General features: G+C 44.4%; 1 protein-coding gene across 13 annotated transcripts in view; it reads left to right on the forward strand.

Annotated features, from left to right (window-relative positions):
* Positions 1 to 19223, forward strand: part of EP400 (E1A binding protein p400) — a 307683-nt gene that overhangs the window by 1851 nt on the left and 286609 nt on the right. For 12 of the 13 annotated variants that reach the window (XM_029619359.1, XM_029619360.1, XM_029619358.1 and 9 more), the window contains 2 exons: positions 3376 to 4733; positions 16900 to 16993. In XM_029619359.1, the coding sequence (XP_029475219.1) occupies positions 3405 to 4733; positions 16900 to 16993 (1423 nt within the window). In that variant the 5' untranslated portion in view covers positions 3376 to 3404. The remainder of the gene's footprint in view (positions 1 to 3375; positions 4734 to 16899; positions 16994 to 19223) is intronic. The other variant, XM_029619361.1, reaches the window with a different exon arrangement.

A 19223-nucleotide genomic window follows, 5' to 3' on the forward strand; every position in this document is an offset into this window, starting at 1 on the left:
TTTGTTTTTGTTGTAATACAGTTTATTCATATTTTAACCCCTTTGTAGAATAAAAAACCTGGATTTTTATTGTGATCTTGTAGAGTATTTTTAAAAATCTCTTGAGTGCATGGTTAAGGTGCTGGCCAGCTCTTTCTCAAGAGACAGTAACTAGAGACATGGACTAGCTGAAGTTGATTCTCATTAAGCCTATATGATTTTAAAGGGAGAAATATCTATAACAAATATATTTGTTCTCTCGGTACTTCATTTGTGATAAGTCGGTTGTTAAAATTGTGAAATTGAAATACTAGGGACAGAAAACATCCTTGTGATGGCACAGATTTGGAACAGGAATAGGCATTTATGAATGCCAAACATTTAGAGAGCATTGGGAGACATTAATCTTATGGTGCAGTAATAGCCAAGATTTTAACTTTTATTAGATCGATGGGTGATTATAGCTGCTTATTGAGAAAGGAAATGTAGTAATCAAAGCTGAAAATTACTGTCATATTTTCTTTGTACTTTATTTATTTATTTATTTATTTATTTAGAAACTTTTATATACCGGCATTAGTGGGTACATCATACCGGTTCACTTAATACTTCATGGCATAATCAAAGAGATTAAAGTACCAGCATCAATGCCACGAGGAGCTATAATTGAAATGGAGTAGAGCATAATTTTGAAGATCAAAATAGAGCAACAAAATGTGGGAATTCTAGGAAAGAAAATTGCTTTTTGTGCCAAATATGTAAAATAGTTCAAAAAATCGTAAACCCTTCTCTTTAAACTAGGGAGTGGGAATGGTAGGAAGTGGCCATGTTATTTAGCAAGTCACCCTCAAGCAAAACAGGAAGAGGGAAGCGAAAGTAACCAAATCATTCAGTTCAGAAAAGCAGCTAGAAAGTTATGACTATAAATGCTTGTCATCTGGGCAACAAAATCCTAATGGTGGAGGCAGACTTGGACATTGTTGCTGTTACGGAGACATTGTTCACTGATTCTCATGATTGGGATATGGCCATCTCAGGCTATAACTTGTTCAGAGAGGACAGAAGAAGGGGAGGAGTAGCTCTTTATGTCAAAAACAATATCCAGGCAATAACTGCAAGGGATGTGGGGTTGAGAAGACGCATTATGGACTGTCCTAAAAAAAAAAAGATGGTGTTTCCATTTTTACTGGTGTGATCTACAGGCCTCCGACTCAAACAGAACTGGACAGAGAACTCATCAAAGGCATCTATAAGGTGAGAAAGAAGGGAGAAGTGTTGCTTATGGAGATTTTAATCTGCCGGACGTGGATTGGAGTATTCCCTTCTGTGGAATCTACAAAACATAGAGAGATAGTGGTTGCCATTCAAGGGGCTCTGCTCAAACGAATGGTAATGGAACCCTTGAGGGATGGTGTGATGCGCAATCTGGTGCTCACTAATGGGGATAATGTCTCTGATGTTCGGGTAGGGACTCATTTGAGCACCAGACAGTAAGGTTCGATTTCACAAATAGGATACAGAGAAGTCACTTGAAGACCTGAATTTTGAATTTCACAAATACAAACTTTGTCAAAATGGGGACGTACCTGGAGGAACAACTGGAAGACTGGGAGAAAATGGGTGAGATAGAACAACAGTGGGCCAAATTAAAAGGAGCTATTACAAAGGCAACAAATCTGAATGTTAGAAAAGTAAACAAGAGTAAGAGGAAAAAGAAACCAATTCGGTTCTCAAAGGAGGTGGCTGAAAAAATAAACGCAAAAAGAACAGCATTCAGGAAGCATAAAGGATCCTAACAAAAGGTACACATGGAAGAATACCTGGTGAAACTGAGTGAGTCGAAGAAAGAAATAAGGAAAGCAAAAGGTCATGCGGAAGAAAGGATTGCCAAAGAGGTAAAGCGTGGTGACAAAACATTTTTCAGATGTATCAGAGAAAGAAGGGAGGCCAGAAGTGGTATAGTGAAACTGAAAGTTCTAGGATACAGACATAAGGAGAAAAAGCACAGGATTCTTCTACGGCCAAGTCCATAAGCAAAGAAAATCAAGCAGCACCATCTGAATTTTCAGGAAGGCTCATTACCCAGTAAAAATGTTGCTAGCTGCAATTTTTATGGGTTATTGGAGTGGCAGTTACTACCCTTAAGAAAAACATGGGAATAACTTGCATGGCGCAATGGATATTACCATAAGAAGCTTGATGGGCAGATTGGATGGACCATTTTATCCTTTTCTGCCATCATTAGTGTGTTACTATGTTATCTTTTAACACATGGTTGTCCTTAGTGAACATTTCCTCAGAAAATGGAAAAAAGGTAGGCCATTTGGGCTCTGCTTAACTTATGGGCCTCAGGGCAGTTTTTGGAACCAGAGCTAATTTGGGTTTGCTGTGTTAGAGTGAAGACTTGTGCAATCAAGACTTTTTTTTTTCTTTTATTCTTAATTACTTTTGAAATATTTCTATAATTATTTCACTAACAAAATGTACAGTATATTGTGTAGATAGTGGAAAAAAACCTCCAACAGTAAAGCATTTTGATTTGTATTTTTTAGACAGCAGAATGTGAGATGTACATGGGTGTGAAGACTTTTGCAAGGCCCTGTATTTCTTGTAATTTTTAAAATCTTTTTATTGAAATTTTCAAAACTTAAACAACCAGTTGCCATGGAATGCGTTCCACAAAGACAATGAATAGGAGACAACTCCCCCCCCCCCCCCTTTTTCTTGTATTTTTTTTATATTCGGAGAATATTGATGTTTTTAACCCGGGATGAAGTTCTTCTAGCATTGTCTAGCAGAGGATCTTGAGCTGCCAATATAAGTATGGGGAGAGGGGAGAAGAGAAAAAAATCTTGGGGTGGGCAATATAATTTTCATAGACTCCTTGGAAAGTTATTTATTTATTTTTTGTCAAATGAATGAAGCAGTAATAACTGGATTTTGGCTTGGGCTTGGTTTTCTGATGACTCCTTAGAGTATATTGACTTGATTCAATGCTTCTAAATTTTAGCTTGTGCATCTCTCTTTGATAACAGACCCACTGGGTGTGAGTCTAGTAAATTTCCTATCCTTTAATGAAGTTTAAATAACTGATCCTAAATCTGTGTGAACTTCATTCCTTGGGTTTCAGGTGCTTACTAATTAGGAAAATCTTTAAAATCTGCACATACTGATAGTGCTATACTATGTCTGTCACTTTGACAAAAAAAATAATGCACATATCTTCTTATATTACAGTATTCCTGTTACCGTCATATTCTGAAATTTAAAACTAATCTATATCAAATGTAAAATTTAGTATATCTTCCCTAGCTTGAAAATATATATTTTTTTACTAACCAGGCTGACGAGTAGACTGTCAACATAACTTTACTTTTCTTTTGTGTTATTGTTTAGGATAACTTTAGGTTGAAAAAGGGGCGATAATGCATCATGGAAGTGGTCCCCAGAATAGTCAGCATCAACTTCAGAGGTCCAGGTCTTTCACAGGCAATGAGGGAGAAGAGCAACAGCCACAGGCCAGTTTACCTCAGTCTCCTGCAGCTCAATTTGCTCCTTCTGCAAGTCCATCTGGGCCCCAATCTCCCAGTTACCAAATCCAGCAGCTTATAATGAGCAGAAATCCAGTCGCTGGGCAGAACTTGAACATCACCCTGCAAAATGTTGGACAAGTGGTGGCAGGGAACCAGCAGATAACCCTGACCCCTTTGCCCATCCCAAGTCCAGCCTCACCAGGCTTTCAGTTTAGCTCCCAGCAAAGGAGGTTTGAACATGGATCACCATCGTACATTCAAGTTACATCTCCGTTGCCTCAGCAGATTCAGGCTCCAAATTCCACCCAACCCAGTCCTGTGCCAGTGCAGACATTACAGAATGTTCGCTCAGGTACTGCAGCCACCGGGCTGGGGATTTGCAGCCAGAGTCCTACTAGAGGGTTTGTGGATGCTAATGTACTTGTGAGACAGATCAGTCTGAGCCCTTCAAATGGTGGACACTTTGTGTTTCAAGATGGCTCAGGCATAGCGCAGATTGCTCAAGGAACACAGGTACAGATTCAAACTGGAACATCAGCCAATGTGCGGGAACGCAGGCTTTCACAACCTCATTCACAGACTGGTGGCACCATTCATCACCTTGGACCTCAGAGTCCTGTGGCAAGTGGAGCAAACATGCAGCCATTGACTAGCCCAAGCCACATCACAACCACTAACCTACCCCCACAAATCAGCAGTATTATCCAGGGGCAACTAATACAGCAGCAACAGCAAGTACTTCATGGACAGCAGCTGAGCAGACCCATGGGGTTTGACAGGTCTTCAGGGGGAATGGTAGCAGCGGTTGGAGGAACTTCAGGTTTTGGCTTGACATCCCCACCCACTCCTACGAGTCCCTCTCGAGCCACTGGGCCCCATGGACTTTCTAATCTTCCTCTTACACCTTCTGTAAGTACAACCGTGAAAAAGACGCCTAAGAAACTGGAGGAGATTCCACCTGCATCTCAAGAGGATGCTCAGATGAGAAAGCAGTGCCTGGAGAATTACCACAAACACATGAAGGTTCTGAAGGACACCTTTAAGGAATATTTGGTGGAGCTTTTTTTCTTGCAGCATTTTCAAGGAAATATGATGGATTTCTTAGCTTTTAAAAAGAAACACTGTGTATTGCTCCAAGCTTTTGTCAGGCAACATTTCATGGACCTTGAGGAGGAAGAGGATGAGGAAGAGGAGGAACAGTCTGAGGTTATCAATGATGAGGTAAGAAATCCATTGTTTAATGGTTCTGCTTTGCTTAGTGAAGAGCACAGATGTATTTTTGAAACCTGCATGTATTATGTGAGCATTTCAGTTGAGCTGTGACTTGTCAGTCAAGTAAAACAAAAAGATTCGGGCAAGAACTTGGACTCAGGAGAGGACCTGGAATTTGGGAAAACTATCTAATATAATGCTTTGCTGAAGAAAGTGTGTGATTGAGTTAAGAATGAATGAATTAATATTAAATGCTAATGAAAGCTGTTTCTTGGCAGTTGTTGCCCTTATGATGGGAGTAAAGCACATAAGCTAAAATCCCAAGGTCTGTAATTCACTTTGATCCATCCATTTACAGCAGCAAAAGATCTACAGTGGAATTATTACTACTTATACAAAATTGCTGCCAAAAATGTAAAATAATGGTAAAGAAATGACAGTTTAAGTTTTAAAAATTGTTTGAGTTGTCATGTTAAGCATACTATTTATTTAAGTTCCCACCAACAGGCTAATGGATGGAAGCTAGTGCCATACAATCTTAATGTAGAATTTCTACACCAGGCTGTTACCCTGAGGTTTCAATGACTCTTCCTGACTGTCTCTCTGTACACATGAATGTAGATGCTTACATTCTTGCTTTCTGTTTGGCGATACTTGAAAGCAGCACTGGAGGGGGAAGCCTTTCAAGATGGCATAGCCCCTCAAATCAAAATGCTGAATATTGTCTATCTGGTTGATTGTAGTTGATTGGTGGTAGTATCAGTTTGTGTCATTGTGTGCTCTTAATTTAGATAAAGGTGCACAGGTACCAGCCCAATGAACTTGCTGATTATGCCACTGTTTGGGCTCCCACCCTTTTGGCTGGTGGGGCTTAAACTTAGGTCCTGCCACTTGATGGAGGAGACACTGGGAGGGCCTGGATGATTCTGCTGAGGACGTTGCCACTGGTGGAATCCAGCTGGTGGAGCCCTGAGGTGTCTGCTGCTGGCAAGGCCCACCCAAGGAGAACCAGTGGCTGCTATTAAGAACATAAGAAGTTGCCATACTGGGTCAGACCAAGGGTCCATCAAGCCCAACACCCTGTTTCAACAGTGGACAATCCATGTTACAAGAACCGGCAAGTACCCAAAACATTAAGTAGATCCCAATCTACTAATGCCAGTAGTATTGGCAGGCCAAGAGGCTAAAGCTGGTCCAGAGGGAGGGAAGGAAAGTGCTTGGGAGCAGCAGAAAGGAGAGATCCTGGAGAGAGAAAAGGCATGGAAAAAAGTAAAAATGAATGATAAAAGTAAAAACAAAATGAAAAAATAGATAAAAAATGAAAAGCAAAATTGCTAAGCTTTGACTGTTGTCTAGGTTTTCAAATTATTTTTCCACCCATGATGGCTGGGGTAGGGTATGGGCATGTGACAGAGGTGAGGTATTTAGGCCTTTTAGTGAACTTGCCTTCCATTCCTCAGCAAGTATGAGGTCAACAGATTTTTTTTAGAGGTTAAGGGAGAAGGATTCTGTAGAAAAATTCTGTTCCATTCCTCAAAGGATACAGAGCTGCACAGCGCCTATGAACTATGGGTCCACTATGCTTTTGGACATTTTATCCTATCTTCTCGAAGGAAGTTGCCAGGAATCCATAGTGAAGAACCTATAAACCTATGGGATGAAGTCCTAAAGAGAGACAGATACTCATTAATGCTGGCATGTGGAAGGCAAACCTTCCTGTTGTTAAGCAGTGTAATTCCTTCCCTGTACGTACCCAGATCAATCCAGACTCCTGGGTTTTGCCTCCCCTCTAGCAAATGGAGATGGAGAAAGTTTTACTGACACTGACACTTAACCCAAAGTGCCACCTGCAGTCCCTCAGCATTTCTCTGTCTCCAGCAGATGGTGGAGGTGCAAAGTCTGCGGATTGTTCGGCTTGCAGAGTCGCGTGTCGGTCTGTGTGCCCGATGCCTTCCCAGTGGGGAGGTGCCTTCGGGGAGCATGGAAGGGGCAAAGTCAGGCAGGCGCCGCAAACCTGGGAGGCTCTTGCTGGCGCGGCAGGTCTTCAACGATCCCTTCCCGCTGAGCGTGGGAACGGCAGCTATTTTGGCAAAGTTCAACACTCCCGAGGGCCGCGGAGGGGGGAAGGGATTTCCCTCCTCCTTTATGTCCAGAGGTGGGGACCTCTGGAGGAGGGCCAGATGCCGAAGGGGCCCCACTAGGAAGTGAGGAGACTCTGCTTCTTCTTCCTTCTCCTCAGATTTTGTGCTTTTTTCTGCACAAGGCCTATAAGGCCAGGAAGTCTGCGTGACGCAAAACTGAGAAGAAGGCTCCAGTGAGGCCGGCAAAGAGGTCCAGGCTCTCCGGGGATGTGGGGGCTACTAGGGTCTGGTGATTCCTGATGGCCTCGGTGCCACCATCTGCTGCGGATAGCTCTTCGGACGCTTGTGACAAGGATGATTGCTAGGAGCTGAGCCCTCAGGATTTGGTTCCGGGGTGGTTGAGCAGGACCGGATCGGGCACTATCGAAGAGCACGGTAGTTGAGGGAGATGATCCTAAGGTGGTGCAATTGTTTCACAAGGAGGAGCTGAGTCCTCTCATACCTGTGGTTCTGGAAGAACTGGGCATAGAGGTCCCTTGAGAGGATTCCCAATTGGGAGCAGTGGACCCGGTCATGGTTGACCTCCGGGGTCCAGCCAGATCCTTTCCTTTCCATAAGTCAGTTAGTGCTTTACTGTTCAGGGAGTGGGATACTCCAGGCACAGGTTTAAAGCTCAGCAGGGTTCTGGATAGTTGTATCCATTGCCGGAAGATGCGCTTGACCTTCTCAGGGTCCTGAAGGTGGATGCCTCAGTCTCAGCGGTTACTAAGAAGACGACCAGTCCTGTTACCGGTGCTACAGCTCTGAAGGACCTTCAGGACAGGAAGCTGGAAGTGCACCTCAAAAAGATTTTTGAGGTGTCTGCCCCTTGGTGCTTGGACAGCTATGTGTAGCAGTTTTATGTTGAGAGCGGGTCTTCGCTGGATGCAACAGTAACAAATGGACAAGTCTTTGTCTGAGTCTCTACAGGCAGAACGGCTGGAAGCCGATGTGGCATACAGTGCAGATACATTGTATGATCTTCTCAGAACCTCTTCCAGGACCATGATGTTGGCGGTTTTGGCCTGGAGGCTGCTCTAGCTGAGGAATTTGTTGACAGTTTCCTCCAAGTCTAATTTTTAAGGGGAACTTGCTATTTGGTAAAGACCTGGAGGAAATGATCAAGTTCCCTGGGGAGAATAAGATTTCATAAGTTGACGGAAGATAAGCCAAAAGGGAAAGTCTCATTTCCTTCTTGCTCCCACTTCAAAAGGAGTTGAAGATTTCGGGCGTCCAAACCTTCAGGAACTACTCCGAAGCAGTTCTCAGGTAGACTGACAGGAGTCAGTCCTTTCAGGGACGTTGGCCTGGCAGAGATGGCTCTTCCCAGGGAAGAAGTGGTGCCAAATCTTCCCAATGATGCGAGGCTGTCCATTCCTTGGTTCCAGTGATAGGGGGCTGTTTGGCTCTTTTTTACGAGGAGTGGACCAAGATCATGTCAGACCAGTGGTCCTAAGTGTGATGAAACAAGGTTATGCTTTAGAATTTGCTCGGCTACTAAGAGACCGGTTTTTGGTATCCCCATGCTCTTACCAGGAAAAGAAGCAGTAAGAGACACCGTTTGTCGCCTGCACAAATTGGGAGCCATTGTCCCTTTTCCCCCGGATGAGCAAAGGATAGGCCACTATTTCATCTATTTCATAGTTCCCAAAAAGGAGGGAACATTCTGTCTGAACCTTAATTTAAAGAAGGTAAACATGGCTCTGAAGGTTCCTCTGTTCTGGATGGAGACCCTACGTTCAGTGATTTTGGCGGTGCACAAGGGGGAGTACCTTGCATTCCTGGATTTAACCAAAGTGTACTTGTACATAGCAATCCGATCTGATCATCAGAGATATCTGAGGTTCATGATTCTGGGGGAACACCTTCAATTTTGCGCTCTACCCTTCAGTCTAGCGACTGTGTCCCAGGACCTTTACCAAAGTAATAGTTGTGGTGGCTGCAGCTCTCCAGAGAGAGGGAGTCCTGGTCCACTCCTATCTGGATGACTGGCTGATCTGTGCGAAGTCGGAATCCCTTTGTTGAAGGGCAGTGGATTTGGTCCTCTGGCGCCTGAGATCATTGGGGTGGATAGTCAATCTGTCCAAGAGTCATCTTGTTTCTTCCCAGAGTTTGAAATTCCTGGGGGTGCGTTTCGACTAAGAAAGTGGGAAAGGTGTTCTTCACCGAGAAGCGGATTTCCAAATTACAGGCTCAAGTTCGTGGATTGTTGGACAAGCGAGTACCCAAGGTCTGGGATTACTTACAAGTGCTTGGGTCTGTGGATTCTACCTTGGAATTTGTTCCATGGGCGTGTGCTCACATGAGGCCTCTTCAGTCGGCTTTACTGTCTTGTGAGGACCCATTATTGGAGTGTTTTCAGCTACCTCTCCCTCTCCCGGAGTTTGCGCATTCGAGTCTCTTATGGTGGCTCCTCCTGGATAAGAAGAGTCGAAGCATAGATCTCGACATCCTGATCTGGTCAATTGTAACCACCATTGCCAGTCTCTTCGGCTGGGGAGCAATATGTCAGAGCCATTTGCTGCAGGGCCAATGGTCACAGGAGGAAGCCTTCTGGTCCATCAATCATCTAGAGATGAGGGCAATGTGTTTGGCCCTGCTGGCGTTTCTACCCTTGGTGAGGGGAAGGCCAGTGAGAGTCTTGTCGGACAATGCGACAACAGTGGCTTACATCAATTGACGGGGGTACCAAGAGTCGAGCAGTGACTCAGGAGGCTTGACTTTTGGTTGATTGGGCAGAACAACATCTGGAGCGCTTGGCAGCCTCGCACATAGCAGGCTCAGACAACGTACAAGCGGATTTTCTAAGCCGGCAGCAGCTGGACCCTGGGGAGTGGGAGCTGTCAGAAGAGGCAATGCATCTCGTCAGTTGCAGGTGGGGCTCACTGTGTTTAGGCTTAATGGCGACCTCCCAAAATGCCAGGGCTGTGCGTTTCTTCAATCGACGAAAGAAAGAGGAGCAGAAAGGGTAGATGCATTGGTTCTGCCTTGGCCGACGGACGTCCTACTGTATGTTTTTTTCTTCCTTGGTCATTGGTAGGCAAGATCTTACGGCGCATAGCGATTCATCTGGGCAACCTGATTCTTGTAGCAGCAGAGTGGCCGAGGTGTCTGTGGTTTGCAGACTTAGTCACTCCAGCAGTGGACGGACCATTGCGGCTCTCTCACTTGCCGAATCTTCTGCATTAAGGGCCCGTTTATTTAGATCGATTTTGTCTAGCGGCTTGGCTTTTGAAAGGCAGCGTTTGAAAGACCAAAGGTTATTCAAAAACGGTTATCACTACCCTCTTGTGTCTAGGAAGACCTCCACTTCCCTCGCCTATGTGAGGGTATGGAGAGTTTTTGAGACCTGGTGTTCCAATCAGCGAGTGGATCCTAGGCAAGCCTCGGTGGGACATATTTTGGCCTTTCTTCAGGACGGTTTTGTCAAAGGGTTATCCTTTAATTCTCTCAGGGTTTGAGGATTTTCGTTATTGGCTCATCCAGACATTGTGTGTGTTCTTCAAGGAGTGAAACATTTACGCCCTCTACTTTGGCAGCCATGCCCTTCCTGGAGCCTTAATGTGGTCTTAAAGAGCATGTGTGCGCCCCCCTTCGAACCTCTGAGATGTGCGACTATGATTGGTCTTACTTTGAAAGTGGTTTTCTTGGTGGCTATCTGTTCGGTTCGTAGAATTTCCGAACTTCAAGCTTTATCCTGCAGGGAGCCTTTTTTGAGAATTTCAGACGAGGAAGTTTCCTTGAGGGCGGGGTTACTTCCTTTTTACCCAAGCTAGTGTCATCGTTTCACTTAAATCAGTCAGTAGCACTTCCGTCTTTCTCAAATTTGGATCCTTTAGCGCCACACACTAGAGAATTGCGGTGGTTAGACGTAAAACGCGCATTGAAGCAGCGATGTAAGTGCTGCGATCATTAGACCCGCCCCCCCATGATGTCACTAACATCGGACAGTTAAGACAGCCTCAACACCAGGCGGCGTGTGTGGGAAGCCAGATAACATCAAGGGGCACCCTGCAGCGCTTCTCACCCCACAGTCATGGGAGGGGAAGTGAAGGAAACAGCTTGATCTTCACCTGGAACTGGAAAGAAGCAGCGATGTAAGTGCTGCGATCATTAGACCCGCCCCCCCATGACGTCACTAACATCGGACAGTTAAGACAGCCTCAACACCAGGCGTCGCGTGCCGGGAGTCGTGCGCCAAAGGGGCTCTCCCCTTTGTGCACCCCTTCGTGCAAACCTTTGTGTATATGTAAAAAATTATTTTTATGTTTCCTTTGTTAACTAAGCTGTTTCATTGTATTTGACTAAGGAATTTTTTCCTGCTTTTTCTGTTTCACTGTAAACCGGCATGATTTGCATTTAATGCAAGAATGTTGGTATATAAAAGTTAAAAATAATAAAATAATAAATACCTGGAGGTCACCAACGGTTTCCATGTCAAATCACCTTTTTGTGCTGTGGAGTGGTGCCAAAAAGGGGCATAAGGTGTCAAAAGTCACCATTACAAGGTGGTTGAAAGAAGCTATTAGTTCGGCATACATCTATCAGGGTCGCCCTGTTCCTGAGGGGCTACGGGCGTATTCTACTCATTCTCAGTTGGTCTCCCGGGCCAAGTGTCAGCTAGTTTTTCCACAAGAGATATGTAGAGCGGCTGCTTGGAAGTCGTTACACACTTTTGCCAGGCATTATTGCTTGAATGTCCAGGCTCCAGAGGCCAGGGGATTTGGTGAAAGTGTTCTTCAAGAGGGCTTCTCTCAGTCCCACCCTATTTAGGGAAACTTTGGTACATCCCAGGAGTCTGGACTGATCCAGGTATATACAGGGAAAGGAAAATTGGTTCTTACCTGATAATTTTTGTTCCTGTAGTACCACAGATCAATCCAGAGTCCGCCCTCTGAAGGAAATGGGTGGTTTGGAGAGCCCACTCGACTTGTCTTTCTTTTTCTGTACTTACTCTGAAGAATGGCAGAGGTTTTGTTAATCCTACACAAGGTTTTGTGTGGGCGCAGTTTCACTTTTAAGGTTTTCCTCTTCCCACTGCTCGTTTGGGGGAGTCTAGATGGTTAGGTTTGTTGCATTTCTGGCTTGGCTACAGATTAATACTGAGTGACTGCAGGTGGCACTTCGGGTTAAGTGTTAATAAAACTTTCTCTGTCTCCATCTGTTGGAAGGTAGGCAAAACCCAGGAGTCTGGACTGATCTGTGGTACTACAGGAATGAAAATTAGCAGGTAAGAACCAATTTTCCTATTGACATGATGCCCGATTATTCAATATTTGGCTGGCACTTTATGGCAATATGCTTAGCAAAGGTTCACCATTCCTGTGGAAAGCACCATGCACACCTTGTGCTTTTTTAAAACTAAGATAACCTCTGTCAGTTTGCATAGTGGTGAACATTTTCTTCTTTGCGATATAATTGTGTATTTTGTTTTAAAGCGATGAACTTTAATGCTCATAAACATGAGAATTAATGGTGCTGGTGACATCCAGATGTAGTGTAGGTAGGAAGGAAGTGTAAGCTGTATAAACACAGTCTTTTACTTGTATTACTTCTGTTATTGCAGTGCTACAGCTGTATTAAGTACAAGTCACCACGTGTGCTAGACACTGTGCTGGTTTTGAGACACAGACACAATGTCCACTGTGGATTCCTGCGAGGCTACCTGAGTCATTTCCTCTGGAGCCATAACCCGCCAAGGGAAAACTGAGTTTTAATGACCACAGATTAATTTGGCTATGCTTTGTGCTGCCTTTTGTTGGCCTGGTAGCTCCTTTCTGATCATTTGGGTTTCCAGATCAGTTGGAATGAGTTCCCTATTGGATCTTGTTTTTCACAGCTAGCCCAGCCTTGGCAGTGATAGTCCAGAAGCTGGTACAAGTGTGCCCATGAGCCGTCCAGTAGGTGTTGCTCTTGTGAGATGAACATAAACACTTCCTTTGTAGCATCCTGAGTCGGCCTGGGGAGTTGAACCTACCTCATGTCTGTCCTCTCTCTGATACATTTATCAAAACCAAATTCTTTGTTAGTTTAACAAAATACAGATGGTTTAACATGGGCAAAATAAATATGAATTTACCTTTTGTATTGTCATCAGAAAAGGGCTGAAAGATGAAAGTATCTCTGCTTGTCCCTGGCTGTTTTTCCTTCCTTTCTTCCTCTGTCTTGCTTTCATGGCCTTCTGCTAAATCGGTGCACTTTAACCCTTTTCTGGAGGGATTACTGACACCAAAAATTAAAGCATGAGAGTCTGGCCCTGCCACTTCCTTCTACCAAGTGAGGATTGTCTCTAATAGCAAACTGTCTTTTCTCTACTACAGATCAGCACAACCACCAGCCCGAGTTTGTAACTTGTGTTGAATTAAACTCAAAATATCCTATTACATTCAAGACTTCAGTTATTCCAGTTCCTGCCATTATTTTCCTGTGAATGTAGCAAAACCGATTCTGGAAGGGGATATTATTTTATTTTTTAATTTCTAATTTATTTAATTCTTATATAATATTTTCCCCAATTCTCCCTTTGGTTAAGGGGGGAGATTTTTTTCATTTGGTAAATACTTTGCTGTTCAGTGTGTCTTGCCCATTCCTAAGAGTTTGCAAGAAGATAAATGCCAATCTGGTCCATTCTAACATTCAGTTTAAAGTTAAAAACCATCACCTCATTTCACTAGACAGTAACTAAGAGAACCAGCATTACTCCCACTCATTATCAATGGTAGAAGATCTTCTAGGACAAATGTACACAGAGTTCCTTCCAAAGCGTATGGGACTGATGAGTGTAACACCCCAGGAAGGATTGCCGGCCTACTCAGTTTCTAAGCTGTCTTGAGACATTTTAAAAATGTAAAAAAAATGTTCCCCTTCTTTTTTTTCCATCTCTCCCCCCCCCCCCCAAATATTTTCTCTCAGGTAAAGGTTGTTACAGGAAAGGATGGGCAGACTGGTACTCCTGTTGCTATAGCAACCCAGCTTCCTCCCAATGTTTCTGCTGCTTTTTCCACCCAGCAGCAACCGTTTCAGGTACCTTTTTCTCTAATGGTTTAAATAAAAGAAACCATAAGTCTCATCCCAGATTTTGTTTCTCATTCAGATTTAGTTGTTGGAAGTGGTATTTTGCCCCTGGAGGCCCTCCATCAATTAAAAAACAAACAAACAAACAAACCACCACCCATAACTACAAAATCAAATTAGTTAAACTGCATGAGTTAATTTAGCAAACTGCACACTTTTTCATTATTGACATCTCATCCTTCTGCTTGCATGCTGATCTTGTCTGTTTCTGTGCGCAATGTCATCGCTCCTACATCCTGTGTACAAGCTCTTTGGATTTCTCTGTTCAGCCTGGATGTCATTAAAGACTGTCGAATACACAGCAGGCTTCTGTGGATTTGTTTTGAATCTGATTTGGTTGAGCCAAGTAATGGTGTCAGAGATTATTGGCACAGCAGAGATGCTTGTGCCTGTATTAGCACCCACAGGACTGCAGCAGTACCCGGATTCTCCTTTTTTTTTTTTTGTTTGTTTGTTTTAATGTACTGGAGTGTTTAGCATCTTCAGTTAGTGTATCCGAGTCAGAAGCAAAATCAGTAGATCTCTGGCCAGAGCTCTGAAAGCCCCAGGAGGATGGGTGCAACATTCCCTAACGTGGCAGCTATTGACCTTGGGACTCAGGAACGTGAACTCTGTTTAACTTACTCTCATGCTGCCTGCAGTTGTTCTGTGATGGAAACTGGACTATTCACATCAAAGGGCTTGTTGTTTTCATGGTATTTTGACCTTTTCCAGGCTTCCTGTTTTGAATGGTCACTCACATTCCCTTATCCCAGCACAGAGTTGGTAGTGAACCAATTGCACAGGAAGTGCAAAAGAACCAAGAGGAAGGAAGAGGTGATGGTAGCTTCTTGCAACCATGCTATGATTTTAATCAGTCTATAATTGAAAATAAAATGTAAAAATTATAATCATGCTGATATAAGTAATTATCTTATTAGGAACAAATGTACAATGATTTTTGTTTAATGTAATCAAGGTAGAAGGGAATCTGGTAAAATTATCTATGCAGATTTAATCATTGAGGTCATGTAATTACAAATTCAGTGATTGTACTGGCCGTTGTGACCATATGGATCCTGTTGGTGGATTGCAGGTCATATGACACCTTCCAACAAGAGTTCAATGAAATTGAATATTCATTCAATTTTTCATTGATGGCTCACTGTTAACAAATGAAGAATGATGCTGCTGACAACCTGGGTACCTTGTGATGTGTTGTAGTTGGTGCTGCCAGGGATCAGAGAATCTACCATTGTGTTTGACTGAAGGCTTGATTTCTAATGGAGAATCTTGGTTCTTTTTCTGTCCAGTGGTCTCATTGACTGTTCTCTTTGTGGAATAACCAGTGAGTGTATGAAACGAATAATAAACAGGTAGACTGTACCTATCAATGCCTTTTTAATCTTTAAAAAAAAAAATCTCTGTTTTGCCTCTCTTCTGTTCCTTGGCATCTAAATCTGTAGGCTTCTTCAGACCAGGGAGGCCCTACATAGGGCAACAGGATGATTCTTCATTATTTTTGGATGTTTTTGTTTTTTCTCTCCTTCTGGTCACGCTTGTTGTCCAAAGCCCATGAAACACCCTTTTCTTTTCTTACCTGTCAACTTAGAGGTCTCTTTTAAGAGCCTTTTGCTGGAGCTGTAGAGAGGAGGCCTGCAGATGACCATAGGATGCAATGCCTACATCTCCCTCTGGGAATACTAACTGCACACTCATCTCTTGCTCACCAGAAGAGAAGGCTCACGTCTTGAACCTGGACCTTCCCTGGCCATATCACAGTTTAGTCACTGCAGATAAGGCTAGGCTCAATAATGATCTTTTATTGGTCATTGCTAACCTCTAGTTGTGAAGAGCTTTTTGTAATGCAGTCCAAGCTTATTTATTTTACCTTCTTCCTTCTAGGTATATGTGTGTTCATCTAGGCCTTGAGTTATGGTAGCTCGTCAATATTTAGATGTCTTTAATAACACTGCACAGTACTTAGGGATTTCCTGGAGGCAGGAAGAAAGGTATTGAGTGTGGAGAGGTCTTTTAAAATTTACTTGGAGCAAGAGATCTAAGTTGATAGATTCATCACCATCAGATTTTTCCAAGCCTTCTAACACTGTTGTTCTCCCAGGACAGTTTATATAAGCACCTGAGAAAATAATCCAGATTAATCTTGGTGCTTTTCTACACCTACATTATATATAACTATTGATTCAGTCTTTATTTTAACCCCTATAATTTATCCTCTTCCCCTCTCGCTGTTGCACTGGGCAAATGAAGATGGATCTCTGTTGGCGATTTGGAAAGGAAGTCCATACAGTGCTTGACCTTCGGCTCTCTTAAGACCCCAGACATGCGACCGACCCAAACCTTGCCGGCTGCTCCAATTTCCTCTCAGGATTTTTTTTTTTTGCACTCTTTTATTAGTGATTGAGAACTTTAGAGGGAGAACTACATTTGTTTTTCTGTTCTGATATATTTCCATGTGATAGGACGGAGACCACATCACTTTACTTCCCTGCACCCCAGTTAACCTGCTTATGAGCAGTTCTGTTTCTTCATCCCTCCTCTTCGAGATCTGTAATGTAGAACATGAGCTTGCACATTTCTGCAACACTGGGATTCCTAGGTGCTTTTGATTTTCATTTGCCGAAATGACTCATTTTTTTGACAGTTCTTTAGAGCGATGAAACACAAATCATTAGCACCCTATGTCCAAAGCAGGCTTGTCATCTCCTCTTAGAACCAGAGATGGAAAGATCGGGCACTGAAGCATCTGACCAGGTCATATCATTTTCTCCCATTGTTTCATTTGAGTTGTGCATTTGTTTTGATGGTTTCAAACCATTGCTGCTGACTGCCATATGGAAATCATTGGGCTTGGGATATATGGTGGCTCACAGGCATAATTCTATTTGTATTTTCCTGATCTTTAGGGGGGGGGTAGGGTGGTTGGGGGTAATCTATTAAAGTTCAGTTAGCCTTTACCTTGTTTTTTGGTTGTCTTCCAGCAGCAAGCACACGCAGTAAGTCCAGCGGCAGGGACTGCCAATGCCATTGAAATCGAAGCCTTAAAGAGACAAGCTGCGACTCAGGCGGGCTCAGGTATGTCCTAGCATCATCCAGTCAGAAAAGAAACCTCTTTCTTCAATTCAGTGTCAGCCCTCCCTTCATTATTACCTGCCGGTGGTGCTTGATGAATCTCAGAGGAGTAACTGGAAGCAAGAGATTCTGCATCTTGAAACCAGTTAATTCAGCTCTAGAAGCTTTTTATTAATGCTCCGGTGTATTTTGGGAAACTTACAAATATAAAAAATAATCTGTATTCCCTGTACATACCCGGATCAGTCCAGACCATGGGTTGAGCCTCCTGTCCAGCAGATGGAGACAGACCAAAACTGTAAGGGTATTCTATAACAGGACAGAGCCTACCCTGCAACCCTTCAGTATTCGTCTGTCTCCAGCAGATGCAACAGCTCACCCTTCGGTTCCCTGTGTTTATTCCTTAGCCCTTACTTGTGGGTTCTCTCTCTTTTCTTATACAGGATCAAGCAAGTATTGTTGTTCTTCACTGTTTAAAAAAAAAAAAAAGTCAGAAATTGGACTCCTTCTCAGGAAACAGTTCCTTTCTCCTCGCTCTTGGGGGGGCCTAGGGGGGCTTGGCCCCTTGTTTGTAAAATAGCCTAGGCTCCCTTTTTCCTGGTGGTCCTTGGCTGTGGGGCGATACTGGTGGTCCAGTCACTCCCCCTAGACAGCCTTCTCTCACTCTCCCTTCCCCGGGACGTCTTTCCCCCGGTGCTGCCAGCAGGGAGGCTGTCATTCCCCTGCTTGCCTGATTGAAGCTTTAAAAAAAAAAAGGGGAGCTTTTTGCGTCAGGCTCATTTTGGTGAAGGCAGCTGGGATTGAGTGACGGGAGGGGCAGGGTTTGCTCTCCTGCCTCCGCTCCCGCAGGTACTGCAGCTCAGTTGTGTTTTCTTTGGTCATGCCGCGTTCAGCTGTCTTCCTGGCTTGTGGAGAGCCTGCGATCAGGCTCTCCAGGGAAAACTTGTGCTCCGGTTGTCTCCCGGGTGGTGAGGGCCCCTCCTCGGCAGCTCCTAAGTCTGGGTCTCGGGGCAGATCCACCAGACGCATGGCCATGCCGTTTCCGGGTTGTCAAACTGCGGGAACGGTGGCCATTTTGGGATTTCCTGCAGCTACTTTCTCAGAGAGGCACGAGTCACAGGAGCCCGATTTGATTCTTTCTTCCCCCAATCTGAGCCCCGAACACCCTCCATACGGGCCAATACAGTAAAATCGCAGGAGAGCGGGCGAGCGCCCAGGCCACTCTCCTGTGCGCATGATGCAGTATTTTAATTTATTAAAATTAGGGCCGGCGGTAAAACGAGGTGCTAGGGACACTAGCGCGTCCCTAGTGCCTCTTTTTTGACAGGAGTGGCGGCTGTCAGCGGGTTTGACAGCCGACGCTCAATTTTGCCGGCGTCGGTTCTTGAGCCCGCTGACAGCCACGGGTTCAGAAACCGGACACCGGCAAAATTGAGCGTCCGGTTTTCGAGCCGCGGGCCTATTTCAAATTTTTTTTTCTATTTGTTTTTACTTTTTTTAACTTTCGGGACCTCCGACTTAATATCGCCATGATATTAAGTTGGAGGGTGCACAGAAAAGCAGTTTTTACTGCTTTTCTGTGCACTTTCCCGGTGCCCGGAGAAATTAGCGCCTACCTTTGGGTAGGCGCTAATTTCTGAAAGTAAAATGTGCGGCTTGGCTGCACATTTTACTTTCTGTATCGCGAACATGCATTTGCATGTTGCGGGCGCTATTAGGTTCGGGGGGGTTGGACACGCGTTTTGGACACGCTAGCTTTACCCCTTATTCAGTCCAAAACGCAGGTCCAATTGCGGGTTAACAGTGCGAAGCGCACTGCGCTGTATCGGCCTGATAGGTAGGTAATGACCCCCCCCCCCCCCCCCCGGGAATTCTCAACCTCTTTTTTTCCTTCTGAATTTGTGCTGCTCATGCACAAATCTTATCTAAATAGTTTAGAAAAGGAGGCAGGCTCTCTCCCAGGTCCCTCTCCCCCCAAAATCCTGCGGTTGGCCCCCCGCCCTGTGGCCCAGGATACGCAGGGGCCTATCAGGGTGCGGGTGGTCCCGGGGGCCCCCCTCTCCACCGGATCCCCTGACCTCTCTGGTGACTCCAGATCTGGACCTCGATGGCCAGTTGATGGAAAATCCCCCCCCCCTCTAGAGGGGGATGACCCTTGAGGCCTCCGCTTATTCCAAAGGGAGGAGCTTGACCCTCTTATTCCTTTTGTTTTTCAGGAGCTGGGTATTGACAC

Source organism: Rhinatrema bivittatum, chromosome 11 (assembly GCF_901001135.1).
Source record: "Rhinatrema bivittatum chromosome 11, aRhiBiv1.1, whole genome shotgun sequence".
Taxonomy (NCBI): Eukaryota; Metazoa; Chordata; class Amphibia; order Gymnophiona; family Rhinatrematidae; genus Rhinatrema; species Rhinatrema bivittatum.